General features: G+C 48.5%; 1 protein-coding gene across 2 annotated transcripts in view; it reads left to right on the top strand.

The window, feature by feature from the left end:
- The window catches only part of adkb (adenosine kinase b), a 113,558-nt gene that overhangs the window by 34,112 nt on the left and 62,571 nt on the right, over nucleotides 1-16,875 (top strand). For both annotated transcript variants that reach the window (XM_056297070.1, XM_056297071.1), the window contains exons 5-6: nucleotides 9,416-9,588; nucleotides 11,413-11,521. In XM_056297070.1, coding sequence (XP_056153045.1) covers nucleotides 9,416-9,588; nucleotides 11,413-11,521 — 282 coding nt within the window. The remainder of the gene's footprint in view (nucleotides 1-9,415; nucleotides 9,589-11,412; nucleotides 11,522-16,875) is intronic.

The raw sequence follows: 16,875 nt of genomic DNA, 5'->3' as shown, positions 1-16,875 counted from the left end.
AGAGCTGCACTCTGTAGTGTTGACTGAAAACTCATTGAACCTGCTGAGCCAGAGTCAACAGGGCAGAGGGGTGCGGATGCTGCACCGAAATTGGTTTGCTTTTTGCTTTATGAGCGAAGCAGGTTTCACCCAGCGTGCCTCTCTCTAAATAGTCTCTGTGACCAGAAGCAGCTCCCTGTACTCCAATTTGGGGTTTTCGGTTTCACTGGAATGAAAATGTGTGTTTACACTGTGTGAAACAAATATATGAATTGGATTTTGATCCTATACTGTGTGCATATGGGTTATGAAAACCGTTAAGGCGGTGTTATGTGACCATTCCGGTAAATATTCGACTTGGGCCGGGAGTCAGGTGAGTCAGCCTTGGCACGAGCTCATTTTTTAAAGATTAGCATTGGGCATGGGGGCTGTAATTTCAAGAGGGAAAATGCACACAGAATAGACTTTGACTTAGATCAAATTCAGGTTTTTGGCAGATGGGAAGGCCCGTTGGCACGCTGAACAATATCTAAATAGAATTCACATTTTTCACTCGAGATAGATTTAACTGGAGTGTATTGTCCTCTTCTCTGGCTCAGCAACCAAGCTGTCTAGAAACGTGAAAGGCAGAGCCACAGAGTTTCAGGGTATTAACTTTATTGGCTCACAGGGTGTTATATCTGGCAAGGAGGATCCATTTTGAGAGATGCTTTGATATATGAAGGGCATCTGCCACAGCTCTCGGTATTTCTCTTAACCTGCAAAGTGTCAAATAGGCCAGTAATATTCACTTCTTCTTCTTCTTCTTCTTTTGGGTTTACACACACACACACACACACACACACACACACACACACACACACACACACACACACACACACACACACACACACACACACACACACACACACACAGGATACAGTACCAAATCATTAGCATGGATGGATTCCAGAGTCCTAATGGCAACCAGGCAGACTCAAGTGACATTGTTATTACAGCAATCCACAGGAAAGTGAGGGGGGCTGAAAATGTATGTTTGATTTATGGCGGAGCTTGAATTTATGTCCCGACTCCCAATAGGAACGCAACTGATCTTTGCCCAACTTCTCTCAGAGAGGGCCCCAGAGCATCTGTTCTTGGAAACATCTCTGTATCAAACGGAGTAACTTTCAGCTCTTTTCCGTGCTGCTTAACCGCCAGGAATTTACACCTGTAGGGGGATATAGTGTTACTTCGATCGCCGATTGGACCGGATTCAAAATCGGGGCCCTGTACATTATCAAGCGGAGATACCAAAACTAGAAGAGGCTGCTCTTTACGGCCAATGTAGTGCAACAGGTCACAAGGGTGTATGTTATTCATGTCACTTTTTTTTTTGGCGCACCACTTATGTTTACTGTTGGGCTTGTCATGAATGCAGAGATGGACCCGGGTCATTATTTACCTTGGTTTATTACGTATTAAATGCCGCGTGATGGCTGGGTATCTGCTCTGCGGCAGCGGCGGCGGCAGTATGGAATGGATATAAACAACTTTTATTCACCCAGCCAAGGCGCTGTTATTTACTACCGTTCCCCTCTCAAATAGCACATGTACAAGGGCAGAAATATACTGCTCACTGTCACTCTCTCTCCCTCTCTGTCTTACGAGTGCGCCGTTTAATCCTTGAAACATTGTATCTGTGTGTTATTATCTGCTTGAAGTGATGATGCAAATACCATTCTTTACGGGTTGGTAATAACCGCCTTCTTTTTCATAGGGATGGCAAAAGCATTATTTATCACTGGCATGTTCATGGGGATTAATGATGCATAACTCTGTCTGAGTTGCCTCGCATATGGCACCTGCTGAGGGAATCTGGAAGGTTATCAGAGCCATAAATCCCAAGTTTTTCCATTGTTGTTTGTCACGATGCACTGCAGCAGCCAGTAGTTATGACTGTTCCAGCTTGTTCTTGTTCTCATTCTCTCTGTCTCTCTGTCTCTCTCTCTCGCTTTCTCTCGCTCACCGTAAGCCGTCAGAAAAATAACACAAGTTGGTTAAGCTGCCAGTTGATAAGGTGGAATTTGATAGCACAACCTCAAAGTTCAAAGCGGGCAGCTGTTCTTAAATCTTCCTCTTATTACGTCGACTCCGTCTGCTTCCAGCTGGATGACGGGATACGGATAAGGAGCCGAGCGTGCGCCCCGTCTCTTCCACCGATGCTGGTCTCTCCCCCCCACCACCCCCCACCCCCACCCACGATGAGAACACGGGACGGCATTCTATGCCGTCTTGCATTTTGACTGTCAGTCGCTGTCATCCAATTTGGGTATGTCTATAAATGGAAAATTAAATTAGTTGTGCAGACTGTTATGCAAGTCGCAGTGTAATCTATGGTCACCCAATGCAGCCGTCGTACTTTCATCGTGGCTTATTTTCTGGGTTTAATTTATTGAATAATTGCCCCTTTAACTTGCCAAGCAGGAGGAAGCCATCCGTGCATTGTCCATGATCCGGGCAGAGAGGAAGATTCAGTCTATTTGTGCAATGATAGGGCCTTTACTGCGGTGAGCAGGCTGATTGAATGGCATCCCTCTCAAGGTCAGGCTGGAGTTAAGAGCTATTTTCTGCTTACCTGTGCAGCCAGTCAGCCACAGAATCTGCACACAAACAGCGTTTACAACGGCAGGCTCTGTAAACCGAGAAGCTCGTCCACTGATATTTCCAACCGGTAACATGAAGAGAAACCTCTTTGCCTGCAGTAAAGGACACAGAGGCATGAGTAATCTGATAAGTGGGATCTCGCTACAGTGTGTGAAGACACTGGGAATGTTGTTTTTCCCGATCCTTGCCAAGGGCCAAATCGTATCCTTCCATTGTGACCCTGTCAGATAATGCGGTCTGGTAAATGTGACTTGGTACGCAGTGAACATGCAGACGGGGCTCAAGGGTCAGTCTGGGGGGAAACAATCGCTTTCCTCTGATCGTCTCTGAGAAGGATGGGATGTATTGGGGTATCGTGCCAGCAGTATACCTGAAAAACACAAGCAGTTCAGCCGAAATAATGCAACATTACCAGAATTTATGGGATTCGTGCTGTATAATGTAAGCCGCTTATGTGCAGAGACCTACATATGATATAATCTTTGTTAGAAAAATACAAGGAGTATGTTAGGCGGGGCGGGGGGGGGGGGGGGACAACAGCAAAAAAAAAAGTGGATAAAATGGGAGATTATGGATAATAGCGTTTGGAAAGGATGCTTTTTTTTTTTTTTTTTTTGCCTGGACAGACCGAAAGATTGTGATTATCATCTCGCTGATAGGATTATCTCACATGATGCAGTCAAACACTCATTAGAGCCCACTTCCTCACAGCAGCTAATGTTTTGAAGTGAATTTTCCGCACTGCCACATTGAATTTAGCCAGGCCTGACCTGTGCTAAGCCCTCAACCGGGGCTGTCATTTGGCGTATGTTCAGGGGATAGGGAGAGGGGGAAACAAAAAAAAAGAAAAAAAAGAGAGAGAGCGAAGGGCTCAACAGTGACACGGATCACCCACGCTGTCATTGTATCCAGGGGGGGCGCTGCCGCCCCCACAAGATCAAAGCACCGTGCAAATCCACCTTCTCGGGGATGTTTGGGGGTGGATGGTGGTGGTGAGGGTGGTGTTGAGGGTGGGGGGTCTGATTCACCTGTGCTGGCGACGGCGGGCCTGACAGCGAGGTGTGAGCACAGCTGCGCTCCCACCAGCTGGAGCCCACGTACCACAGATAGGATTAGGGGCTTTCGCTGCAAAGGTCCCTCATCATCTCTCTGCCCGAGCATCGTGTGGCAACAGCCCCTGCAAACACAAATGCCACTTTAGGATAACTTAATACCCCCCCCCCCACATACACACACCTATATACATACACTTACAAATGCGCACAGCTTTAAACCAGCTCATGTGTTTTTATAGCCCCCATTGTCTCTGCAAATAAATGGGAAAGCCCCACTGTCTGGGACTCCCAGCCCATGAATCTGGTGTGGAGGCATTTTCTGTCCCTGAAGCCCCCCCCCTCAAAACCCCCCCCCCATTAGGTATCACTACAAGGCTGCTTCCTAGTACTGTATCAGAGCTGGGCTCCACATGCCCACCAGGTAAAACTGTCTGTCTCTATCATGGCGATGGGGGAGTGTGGCTGAGACAACATCATCTTGTTTATCCTGTAAATAATTCACCCCCCCTGGGCAACAGAGACCGAATCAAGGCTGTGTGTTTAACAAGAGATGCGAGGAATGAAAAGTTAAGGGGGGGGGGGAATCAGGTGTTTCCTTCTCAGATAAACTTGGTGCCTGGAGATAGCGACACATCCCTTATTCCTATGCAGCGCGAAGGTGCTACAGCGAGATGTGTCAGGTGGGTGGGGTGTCTTGTGCTGCGGGGTGGGGATGGGGGATGGAAATGGTGGTGGTGGTGGTGGGGGGGGGGTTGTATTTTGTGTGCTTGCTCAACCTGCCCTTTTGATAGCTCCGCAAAGAGGGTGGAGAGATACTGTCGGGAACATCCTTGTCATGTTTAACATCGCAGCCTATGGAGTGTGTCGCGACGCGTCATCTGGTTTGATACTTATCTCCGGCGCTGGGGGGGGCGGGGGTCCTGTTCTCTAGACCTGTCACCTCCCTGCCCGCCACCCTGTCTGTGATACACACACAATAAACACACACGCAATAAAAGCGTCTTGGTATTTGCGGCGGTGTTTTGTTGTGTCTAGTGTGCTCGCAGCACAGCACGGTGACCTCCCAGTCACTGTCCCGCAGCGTCGCCCGAAGCCCGCGAGTTTGTTTTGTTTTCTGATTTTTAAAACGCGGCCGATAAACATGGGAGACCTTCTTATCAGCCACCCCCGACATTGTTCTGCCGTGGGAGCTTAAAAGGTGCACGGGGTTTGCAAAAACAACAATCTTTTTAAGGACCAAAATGTATACATGGGATGAACAAGGCACTAATCAGCCCCGGCAATGAGGATCAGGTTTTGTAGATTATAGTGAGTCTGATTCCCATCAGGGGACGTGGTATGCTTCCTCTTTGAGAGGCAATGGCAGAGAGGAGCGTGTGTTTGACTGATCTGAAAGGAAATTACTTGGGGAAAGAGCTTATCCATGCCTTTGACTGATAATCAGCTCATTATCGTGTTGATCATTTACAGCTAGCCCCCCCCCCTTTCTCTCACCCTCTCCCTCTCTCTCTCTCTCTCTCTCTCTCTCTCTCTCTCTCTCTCTCTCTCTCTCTCTCTCTCTCTCTCTCTCTCTCTCTCTCTCTCTCTCTCTCTCTCTCTCTCTCTTGCCCTCTCTCTCTTCTTTTAGCTGTGTCACCGAGGCAGAGAACAGAGACTGTTAATGGCTTGGCAGGGAGCCACGGCGGCGAGCAAAGTTAAAACAACCTTGCTAGCTCCGGCTAGCCTCCGCGCTCTCTCTCTCTCTCTCTCTCTCTCTCTCTCTCTCTCTCTCTCTCTCTCTCTCTCTCTCTCTCTCTCTCTCTCTCGCATAGCAACACCCTGCTCCACTCCAGGTCCCCATCCCACTTATCAAACCTCCTCGGGCAGGGGAAAAAAAACAACAACAACAACATCGACAACGGCAACAACATATGCAACCCCGACTTGAGCAGTGCCCTCGCACCCCAACACAGCCAACTGTGCATGAAATTGAACTGATAGGAGTTATTGACCAGAAGGCTCAGGCCCCTTGAAGGACAAGGCGGCAGTGGGGTGGGGGTGGGGAAGCCTCGTGCGTTACCCGATTGAGTGAAAAATCCTCGACCGGTTGCTTTGATGGCTTGGCACTTTACAGGAAAGAGTGATTTAATGGAAGCTGCCAGACCTCATCAATGTCAGTGCTCTTGTGAAGCCTCTTCACCCCGCCATACATTATATAAAAGCACTAGTTATGACAGGTTCTTACGGACACACGCTCGCCTGTTGTTTTATCGGTGTAGCAAATACAACATGGATCTTACTTCTCCAGCCCGCGGCTGTGAGAACAGGCTTTGTGGCGAGACGAGAGAGAGCAGAGCAGACTGTGACTTGGCCACCCCAGAGCGCTGCACCCTCAGTCCCCGCTATTTTAGGCCTCTATAAATAGCCCTATTGAATTTTTCGCCGGGGTTGATAAGGGTATAATTAATGTGGCCATCATTAGGCACAGCCATGTTCTTCTCTAGAGGAGCCCGCTGGTGAGGTGAGGCGAGGAGAATGGGGCCTTCACCATCCTTGTTTAAAGGATGAACTGCAGTGAACTGAGCGATGTGAGAGAGAGCCGCGCTGGGATAACGGAGGGTGGAAATGGGAATGACGGCAGCTAGCTACCAGAGAGGTGCAGTAGGTATTGCCTTGTGTGGAGCTGCAGAATAACACAAAACATCATCTATCAACACCCTCCCCTTCTCGCATACACACACACTCCCTCATATCCAAAGCCCTTTCGTGCGGCGTCTTCACTAGATCTGAATTGCATTGGAATTGCATCATTAATAGTGCAGAAATGATTCCCTGCATCTCTGGGAGAATACATTGACCCCTGAGGGAGAGTAGAAACAAGACAGTGTTGTTACAGGGTGGAATATCTAACTAGAGGTCCCATTACCACTTCATCAATATACAGAGAGAGATGGAGAGAGGAGGAGAGCGTGCAGAAAGAGTAGAGGGAATGTAATGGCTTATAGTGTTAATGGCAGTCTGAGCGCTCCAGTCCCAAACATTCAGTCGCCTCATCTCATCTGGGCTGTGTAATTGCCCTCCTGAAACTTGCCATGCGAAGCGGGGCCGCCTTCATATTGAAGAGTGGCAGCTGTTGGATGTTGAGCAGCGGACCTGGGTCAGCTCCTGAAGTGAAGCTCCTTGCAGCCATGAGATGCCATAATTAATGGCTATTCGAGGGGGCCCTGGGGCTGGAGATCGTGGGGGGTAGGAGGTGGGATGTGGGGTGTATGGGTGAGATTATTTGGGTAAATGGAAGCCAAACAGGAAGAGACACCAGACTTATTCTCCACTTAACATAATGTATTTAACCATCACTTTGCCTTTAGCTAGAAAGCGCCCCCCCCCCCCGCTTTTCAGGGATGGTTCCCTTTGTTCCCTTTGTTTGTATTGGGTTTCCCTTCACGTCTACCCATACCTTGAGATATGTCGCTGTGGTGCACCATGGGAATTTATTAATCTTTGGGGACCAGCGTTCTCCCTAGTTAAGTAAATATACATGAGCTCTGCTGTGCACAAGATACAAGCTTCCAGCACCCTCAGAACAGTCTTTTATTCCAGTCTCTCTCTCTCTCTCTCTCTCTCTCTCTCTCTCTCTCTCTCTCTCTCTCTAACATGCCGCCTGGGGCTAAATCTCTCTCTGTCTCATCTGCTGCTTAATTTCACTGGAGCGGCCCTCAGTAATGAAGCGCCTTGATGTACATTTGCCAATTTCTGCCTCTGCCACTGCAGTATAATTGGGATGTGACTAAGCATGAATACCCAGCACAGGGTTGGTTGACCTCTCAGCGACCCTGCAGATAGAGCTTTTGTCATAATGGAGGTATTATCTCTCATAATCTAGGAATGGAGAGGGATTTTCTGCGTGGTACCAGAGATAGAAAATGAATTGATCCAACTCCCAACTCCTGTGCAGCACCTATATATATACATATATAAATAAATGAAGAGACTTTCTTCACATCTATCACTGCTTCTTTATTTGTGTAGAAGAAGAGCTTCTAGAAAAGCGGTGATGGGGGGGGGTTACTGCGCCACTGGAGAGAATTGCTGCGTGTGTGTATGTGTACGTCAGCCTTTCCCTGCGTGGGTGCACTGTGTACTCATGCACACGTTAATAAGTGTGTCTGTTAATGACCCTGTAAAATGACAAGCTGAGCTGGCAGTGAGAGCAGAGCTGATGGTTAGAGAGAGAGAGGGAGAGCAAGAGAGAAGGTGGAGTAGGCGGAGTAGGCGGAGTAGGCCGTGGGGTGGGGGTGGGGGTGAAAGGGAATGGGGGTGTGGAGGGGGGGTGGAGGGGGGGGGTCTGTACTGTGATTCACCATGCTGTCATCAGGGGGATGGGCCCCTGAGTGGCCCTCTCTATTCCCACCTGAGAGGCCTGCAAATGGAAAGGCCGTGCTGTCATTATTTACAGCCCGCAGCTCCTAACCTTGGATTCGGAGCTCATCAGGGCTAAGGGAAAATCAGATTGGACTTGACGTGTACCCGAGCAAGTGACCTTGATAAGTGTGAGGTGCCTGCAGCAGGAGGTTGGGGAAGGGGAGCTCGGGTCTGTCGGCTTTCACTGTGGTTTTATGTGTGTTTTTGTGTTTGTCTGCATGTGTGTGTTTCATTTTAGAGTTTGGGTATTTTGGAAAGTGTGTGGGGGGAGGTTGGTTTCGGGTGGCGAGGCTTGAATGACTGAACCATGACTCAAGATGACACACCGTAGGCCCGCTAATCATCACAGACGCAGCAGTCGTGTGGCATTTCTTTTCATTTTTGTTTGTGCCCCTGTAGAAGCTGCAGAAACCCACCTGAAATTTCTGCCTTCTTCGGTAGCAGCACCCTTTCTCTGCGGAAACACACCTGAGCCTTGCCTCAAAGTAATGAAGTTTTTCCAGTTTTTTCTTTCTTTCTTTCTTTTTTCTTTCATCCCCCCCCCCCCCCCCCCCGTCTTGAACTAGTTACCTGGAGAGTTGGAAGGAGCACAATAATAGCCGGTAGCATCTCAGGATGGGTGATGAAAATGCATTTTTCTTCCCTACCGAGATGCTATTTGGTTGTGTGAAATGATTAATTTCACACATATACAGGTCATCCCAGAAAGCAGCAACATCTCATTCACAAAGGGCCGCCGTCAGCAACAAAACAGGAGGCTGCAATAAAACGAGCAAACATAGCAAGTGTGTGCGTCGATAAATCTTCGCAGGTTAAACCTGAGTGCAGGAGAATTTGAGCAGTCCCACTCATCCGCCCAGGTAAAAGTCACTGAGTACATCAGCACTGTCAGGAGCCAGAAATGGCCAGCCACCGGTCAGGGAGTGTCCTGCAGTAGTGCATGCACGCACACACACACACACACACACACACACACACACACACACACACACACACACACACACACACACACACACACTTTGAGAGCAACTGTGTTTACGCAAGTAGGATGGAAGCATGAATTATGGGGTTTGTGTAAATAAGGAGATGAGACTGTTTTTAGTACACAGAATCGGGGTGGGATGGGGGGCTGTGATGTAGGAGAGCTTGGGTAAGAATAGGGTCTCTGTGTGGATCATTCTTGGGTTGTTTCTGACAGACCGCGTGGCCTTCATATGTCACGAACGAGTGTATTTGCGGTGAAGCTTCATTTCGCATACCGTCTTTAGTATCTTTAGTTTTGTGAGTGTCTGTAACAGAGTTTTCTTTGTGTCTGCTTTTACCCCCTCTCTCAGTGGATGATCCAGAAGCCCCACAAGGTGGCCACCTTCTTCGGCTGCATCGGCACCGACCACTTTGGGAAGATCCTGAAGAAGAAGGCCGAGGAGGCCCACGTTGACGCTCACTACTACGAACAAAGCGAGGAGCCGACCGGTACCTGCGCCGCCTGCATCACCGGAGACAACAGGTCAGCCTCCCTGTCAATCGCCTCTGACATGGAAGCGGACCGCATGTGCCAAGTTCGAAGGAGTCATTTTGGTTCACTTTACGCTTATGGCAGCCGGTTGACTCTGCGTGGCTTGAAGTCATAACAGAGATTCATAACGCAGCTCACACATCAAAAGGAAAAAAAAGAACAGTTCGAGTCCATTTTTCCAGCCCCCCGCCCACACACACACACACACACACTCTGCTGCCCCAGTAGGTTGTCATCCATCCATAGTCTGACACCAGCAATGTGTTAGATGGCTAGGCTAGCCCAGCTCTCACCTGTCAGCCCACTCTGTTGTAAAAGTGGGGTTGGGGGGGACTTCAGCGTTTCTGGCAGCTCTTAAACTAGCGTCATCATCTGCACATTTAAGACAGCTGAGGTCATAGCCTTGACCCCCCCCCACACACACACACACACATGTCATGACCACTGCCGTTATTAGACACACATATACACGTTAATCATCACTCGAAGTGAGGGCTCCAGTGTATGATAGGCCAGGCGTAGATCAATAACCTTCCTCTGCTAAAGAGTTCTCTTCTCTTCTCTCTCTCTCTCTCCGGTCCTTCATCCACTGCTGCCTGAGGTGTCAGTCAGTCAGTGGCTGCACCTCCCTGGGAGCCAGTCTTACCGAACGGCCTTAGTGGGCTTGTTTGATGTGGGCTCTGACACCTGAAAAGGTCAGGTGCCGTGCTCCGCGAGAGCAGCTCTGTAATATTTCTTACAGGTGTTTAACAGACAGCTCAGGAGGCCAGGGGAAAGGTCGCCCGCGGGGCCAGTTTGGGTGTGAGATGGCTTTGAAGGATTGGAGCCGGTATGTCACAGCCGCCAGGGGCTTTGTTTAGTGCAGATCTTAAAAAAAAGAAAAAACTACCTCCCCCGCTGCAACGAGACTCTGTTTTAAGATGTGTTCATTAAATATATTTTCTTATGTATCTCACCACATGAACATCAGCAAATAATATTTCTTTGCTCTTTTTGAATTCCATAAATGTTAATTGGGAATGATTGTCGTATCTTTATGTACAGTTGTGGATTGGGAGCCCAGTGCGGTGCACATGCTCGCATTGACCGTGGGACTCAAAGTGACGTGCGGTCCCAATTCGGCTGTCATATCAAAACTGTCATCATGGTGTCATGATATACGAAGCAAGGCTGCTCACTCTTTTCTTTGACGCTAAGTCTAGCGAGCAGCTTTCCAGGACAGGACAGGCCGTGTGAGAGTGGTCCTCCCTACTGAACTGCTCCCTGTCATAAGGTAGCCTAACTGTTTCCCTTAAGCAGCAATGATGGTTGTGCTCTTTTTAATGGCCACCCATAAAGAGACAACACATGAGGACTCGCTAATGAGCTATGTATAGAGAACACCACCTGCTTCAATCTCCCTCGTCCTCTCACCTCTCCTGTTCTTGACTTCGGTGTTCATTTAGTAATGGTGTTTCTTTTGTTTGTTTGTTTTTTTTTCATTAATAATGAACTGCTTACCTGAAGTGATATGCCGATGGGGATGGTCTGGGTGTCTGGCTCAGTGTAAGCCTCAAAAACCCCTCCACCTATGTTAATCTCGCCATTTTCTTTTTCTGCTTGTGATAACCCATTTGAAAAACAGAGAACTAAAAAAAGCGGGATGACTTTATTTCACCTTGCTCCAGACATTCTAACAAGCCATTATCGTCCTTTTAGATCACAGAGGAACAAAACGAAAGTCTAGGGGCCCGAGTGTTTTTTAGGGATGTTTTTGAGACAAAATTAAGATGGATGATAAGCGAGGTGGAAGATTTATGGGGTCTGTCTCGGCAGGTCCCTCGTTGCTAACCTGGCAGCGGCAAACTGCTACAAAAAGGACAAACACCTGGACCTGGACAGCAACTGGGAGCTGGTGGTGAAAGCCAAGGTCTATTATATCGCGGTAAGTGAGATCCTCTACATTCAAATAACTGTTCCTCAACTCTGTTTGCCTGGAGAGGACAAAATGTTAAGAGGCTTTATTCAGGAAATGCCTCGGCGTGCCTTCCTCATTGTCAATATATCCATTCATCCATTGTCGAGTGAAATAAGCTACGTTACCTTTTGAGACAGTACAGCACCATTCTCCCTATTTTCCCCCGCTCCTTTATGTATAAAACAGCAGCACAGTGTGAAATTGTCATACATGTAATGCATTCATTCGACTCTCGTAACACAAAAGGCGAGCCAACAGGTGCTGTAAAAGTGTGAAAATTGATTTGACAAGTTCACACCCCACACCCCTTTTCATACGTTGCACGCATACACCCAGAAACCCATACCCAAACACCCCAAATGACACCACTGAGGTAATGTCTTAACTCGCTGCTTCTTGAATATAGAGAAAAAGAGGCTGGCTGTGCTCGTGTTTCACTGTTCAGGATTACACTTAATTCTCATGGATCAACCTCGCCTCTGATCTCAATTGAAGACGATAGCCCTGAAATTTCACCGCATTCCTTGTCTTTAAACAGCCCGTTGTCAACATAAATCAACATTATAGCTTGTCCGTCATCTTTTCCCTCGTCGTCCCATTCCTGGGTGCACCTCGGTGCGTCACCCCCTTGTCGACGGGTCCCCAGAACTTGAGAGTAATGTGGCACAATGGTTGAGGTTTTGTAATTAGGCGCTCGGTCAAAGAAACAAACAGCGAAAAGCCCTCAGTGGCCGTGCCAAAAAGCAGATCAGTCCGTCCTCTGGAGTTTGTGTGGTCTCATTTTTAGCCTCTGCTTTGCATTAGCAAGCACGGCACATCCCCTGCAAATTGGCAGTTGGTTTTTGCCCACATCCGACAGTCTTCTGCGTGAGGGAAAAACTTCCATGACATTGGGAGGGAGGGTAAGGGGGGGATAGAAGGGCCACAATTGGGTGTTTGTCAGTGCTCAGAATCTCAACACAGTGTTTCAGCATCCTCCTGGGCCTCTTTGTCGAAACTGGGGGTTCATTCACTTTATTAGAGTCCCATTGGCACTTCTAAAGTACTTAGCCAGATACACTGCCACCGCTATTCCCCACTTAATACTGGGTGGCGTGTCTAGACCAGTGTTCACTAAGGCCTCCTCTCTCCATTAACCTTGTCGAGAGCACTCAGATGTATTTACCCAATTTACAGCCATATTATAGATTCTCTCCCTCTCTCGCTCTCTCTCTCTCTCGCTCGCTCTCTCCCATATACCGACACTGCAATGTAGTCATGCAATTTTTTAATTTTCATTAAAAGACTCTTCAGTTATATACATGTTCTTGTGATACTCTAATCTGTAAATCAAATAACAGTACGATGTGCTGTGTGTATGTTTACATGGATTTGCTCACTTTGTTCTGTACGTGCATGCATGCACACACGCGTGTGGTTGTGTGCGCGCGTGTACATGTGTGTGTGTGAGTGTGTGGTGTGTGTGTGTGTGTGTGTGTGTGTTTGCTAAAGAGGTGATGATGATTCTTGGCAGAGGCTCTCAAGGTGCCTGCTTACTATGTGGCGTGATTGGATGAAAAACAGAATTATTAGTGAGCCTGTGCAGCCAATCTGGCTCATCCAGCAGCAGCCTTAGCAGCAGCAACAGCAGGGCTGGTGGCAGACACCAGAGCAGGAAGGCAGCGCTGCCATTCCTCACAAAGAGCGAGAGAGAGAGTGAGAGAGAGAGAGAGGGAGAGAGAGAAGAGAGAGAGAGAGAGAGAGAGAGAGAGAGAGAGAGAGAGAGAGAGAGAGAGAGAGAGAGAGAGAGAGAGAGAATGTTGAACTCCTGCCAAATGTTTGGTGGCAGGCTGTTGCTAGGAAATCTGGGTCCTTAGGCAAATCATTGCACAAAGACCAATAACAAAGGCGTGAGGGGGAAGAAGGGACTGCTAAACACATGGAAGGCAGTGGTTCTGTCCTTCTTTGAATACCAACGCTGGTGCAGTGTTGTTTATAGGGTCTCTCTCTCTCTCTCTCTCTCTCTCTCCTCTCTCATCTCTCTCTCTCTCTCTTCTTCCTCTCTCTCTCTCTCTCTCTCTCTCAGGCATTGTGAACATCAGAAATGGAGGGTGATTTGCTGTGTGAAGAGATGACTATAATTGGAGGGCTAGTGTGTGTGTGTGTGTGTGTGTGTGTGTGCGTGTGTGTGTGTGTGTGTATGTGTGTGTGTGTGTGTGTGTGTGTGTGTGTGTGCATGTTTTGTGTGTGTCTGTGCTGGCCCAGTTACATCTCCCCCTACCTTCCCTTTGCTACCACTATCCCCTACCCCCCCTTCACCACCCACCCACACCACTACCACCCCTCCCCACCCCCCTGCCACCTCTGTGGACATTCTCTTCCCTCTCTCTTTCTCTCTCTCCGGCCCTCTGCCCCCCCCCCTTCCCTCCCTTCCCCTCCCCTCCTCTGTTCTGTTTCTTTCTGTACTCCCCCCCTCTCTTACACAGACACAGGCACACACAAATAGGCACACACGCTCACTAACAAAACACACACGGTGAGCACTCGCACACTCTGGCAGCATTCCACTGGCTTGTTTTTCTTACCACTGAGCGCTTTGCCCTGTAATTTGATCTCAGCTGTATGATGCATCCTCCATGATGCCACTTTGAATTAACCTATGATTCTACAGCTCTCTTTAGCCCCAGCTAATAAAATGGCCTCTCGTAACTTGGGGCATTTACATTAAGGCAAAAGAACTGTTTTCCTACCCTCGGGTCACACATAAAGTAAGTATGGGCTATAGAAACCGGGAGAGAGGGGTTCAGACATGTGCAAGACAATTGAGGCCGGTAATGACCGGGCGCAGATGGTCAGAAATAACCCAAGCATATAGCAGACACCCGCCTCTGCCAACTTGTCTGTTGCAGAGAAGTCACTCAATGAAAGATTAGCATCACCGCTGTTAGGTCAGACAGCCCTTCACAGCCGTGGAAGCGGTCCACTTCTGCCCAAAGCTAATAGGACTATCTGCGTTAGCCTGCTCGCCGTTAGCACGACCAGGGAGGACGACGAGCCCACCTTTTTTTCTTTTTTTTTTTTTCAAACGGCACAAGCAACTTGACGTAGCAATGCCACACACTGTTAACGCTGGCACATTGCAGATAGCATTAATTGGCAGTTGTATTTTTGCCCTCACTGCGGGTGAAAGCTGAGTTCAGCTCCAGTCACTGTAGCATAATATGCAAGGAAAGAGAGACGGAGGGAGGGCAAAAGCAACAAGAAAAAAAAAGCGCAATACTGGCACCACAAGCAGCAAGTCAGCCTGCTACACCGCGTGCGCACACACACACACACACACACACACACACACACACACACACACACACTTGCTCCGCCCCGCCAGCCCCTGCAATTTCCAGCCAAAAATGTGAAGGGAGAGGTTTTTCTACTCACACAACCAACTGACACCTCATCAGCCAGCCAAAGGGCTGATTAGCACAGAGGTGACTGCGGCTGTCTCCCCCCACCACCACCCCCCACCCCTCTCCCTCCAAACTCACAGGACTACACTGTCCTCATGCTGACCTTGAGCTTCCCTCTTTTTCCTATCCTTGATTTCACCGCTCCCCCCATCCCCTGTCCTCGGCCTCTCTTCCTCTTTAATTCCTGTATTCTTGCTCTCCCACTCTCTTTCCTTTCAATGAATCGCTATCTCTCGCTCTCTCTCTCTCTCTCTCTCTCTCTCTCTCTCTCTCTCTCTCTCTCTCTCTCTCTCTCTCTCTCTCTCTTCTCTCTCTCTCTCTCTCTCTCTCCTCTCTCTCTCTCTCTCCTTCCCTCCACATCCTGTATCCATCTCTCTTTCCCTCTCCTCCTCGTACTGCACCACTCTGCACTGCCCCTGTCCTTTTTCACATAGCCAGGGAGGGATCACGAGGCAAAATGCAGGCAGTGAAGAGAGCGAGGGAGGGAGGGAGGGGTGAGGTGGGGTTGGGTGGTGTGTGTGTGTGTGTGTGTGTGTGTGTGTGTGTGTGTGTGTGTGTGTGTTGTGTGTGTGTGTGTGTGTGTGTGCATGTGTGTGCGTGTGCGTGTTGGGTGGGTGGGTGGGTGTGGGGGGGGGGAGACTGGCAGGCTCCCCCTTTGTCTGCAGGCGATCAGTTACAGTCTTGGTTGCCGATGAAATTTAATCCCCACCACATTTACATGCCAAGTCTGACTTCTGGCAAGCCTTATTAAATATATTTGTAAATCATTTCATCTTGATTAGGAACCCTCCTCAAGGGATCAAAATTTTTTCGCCTTCACTTGGTGTTTTGTTATGTGTACAGTGTGTGCCCACTGATGTTTAGATTTAAGAGTCAACGCTTGATGATATTATTTTTCTGTGTGTGTGTGCATGTGTATGTGTGTATGTGTGTGTGTGTGTGTGTTTCTACAAGGATGCCGTTTAAGGGACAAAGAACGTTGGGCGCCAAGTCCTGTCCGTCACTGGCCAAGCCACTGTGTCAGCATGTCTCCCATCTCCGGAGGTCATATTGGTAGTAGGGTAAACTGCTATGATGTGTCCTCTCTTTATTAGGCTGACAGCCCCCGCGCCTTTTGCACGGAACAATGGCATTTCAGATTGTGCCCTAATCAGATGGCATTTTGGAATTGCCCGACAAGCACCTTTATGAATGCGGATTCCTAATTGTTCAATTACAAGGCGACCGCGTCGTGCGTATCGGCCTGTTTATTTATTTATTTATTTATTTATTTATTTATTTATTTATCTCTTTTTTTTATTTCTTCTCCCCGCTGGCCTGCGCCAATTATAGGATTTCAATCTCGAAGCAATCAAGTGATAAGGGCGAGGCGTTTAGTGTTTGCTGTCACTATATAATTCTCTCCGCTGTTAAACATGCGTCTGGGAGGGATGTGCTCGTCACCAGCCCCTACATGGAGGTGCACCTGCCTAATTGAGTGGTAATGAGCTGTCAGCGGTAAAGGCTGCTGATTGGCTCTCCATGGGGTGCCCTGTGCCAACGGGACGTATGGCTGGCCCTGCCCCGCTGGAGAATAAGCCAGTTTCACAGCCCTGCAGGCCTGTGTGGGTGGAGTATGGCAAATTAGGGTGGAGAGGCCAAAAAAAAAAGAAGCAGCGCTTAAAGAGATCTGGCGTTTTCTATTGCCACAATGAGCTTTAGCTAGCTAGCTGTTTGTTACCCCCTATCCAAATATGATTTTACTGTGTTCTGCGCTGCTGTATTTTTGCATTTGTTTGCATGATTAACAGCAATATAAACACACTAAGCCATGGGAACGCGAGGTGTCTAAAGAAGTGGCAGGGGAATACAAGTTTATATTGATCCCAGACACCAGAG

The sequence above is a fragment of the Lampris incognitus genome, chromosome 17, assembly GCF_029633865.1.
Source record: "Lampris incognitus isolate fLamInc1 chromosome 17, fLamInc1.hap2, whole genome shotgun sequence".
NCBI classification, from domain to species: Eukaryota; Metazoa; Chordata; class Actinopteri; order Lampriformes; family Lampridae; genus Lampris; species Lampris incognitus.
Note: the sequence above shows the minus strand (reverse complement) of the source record. Positions and strands in the feature narration are given on the sequence as shown.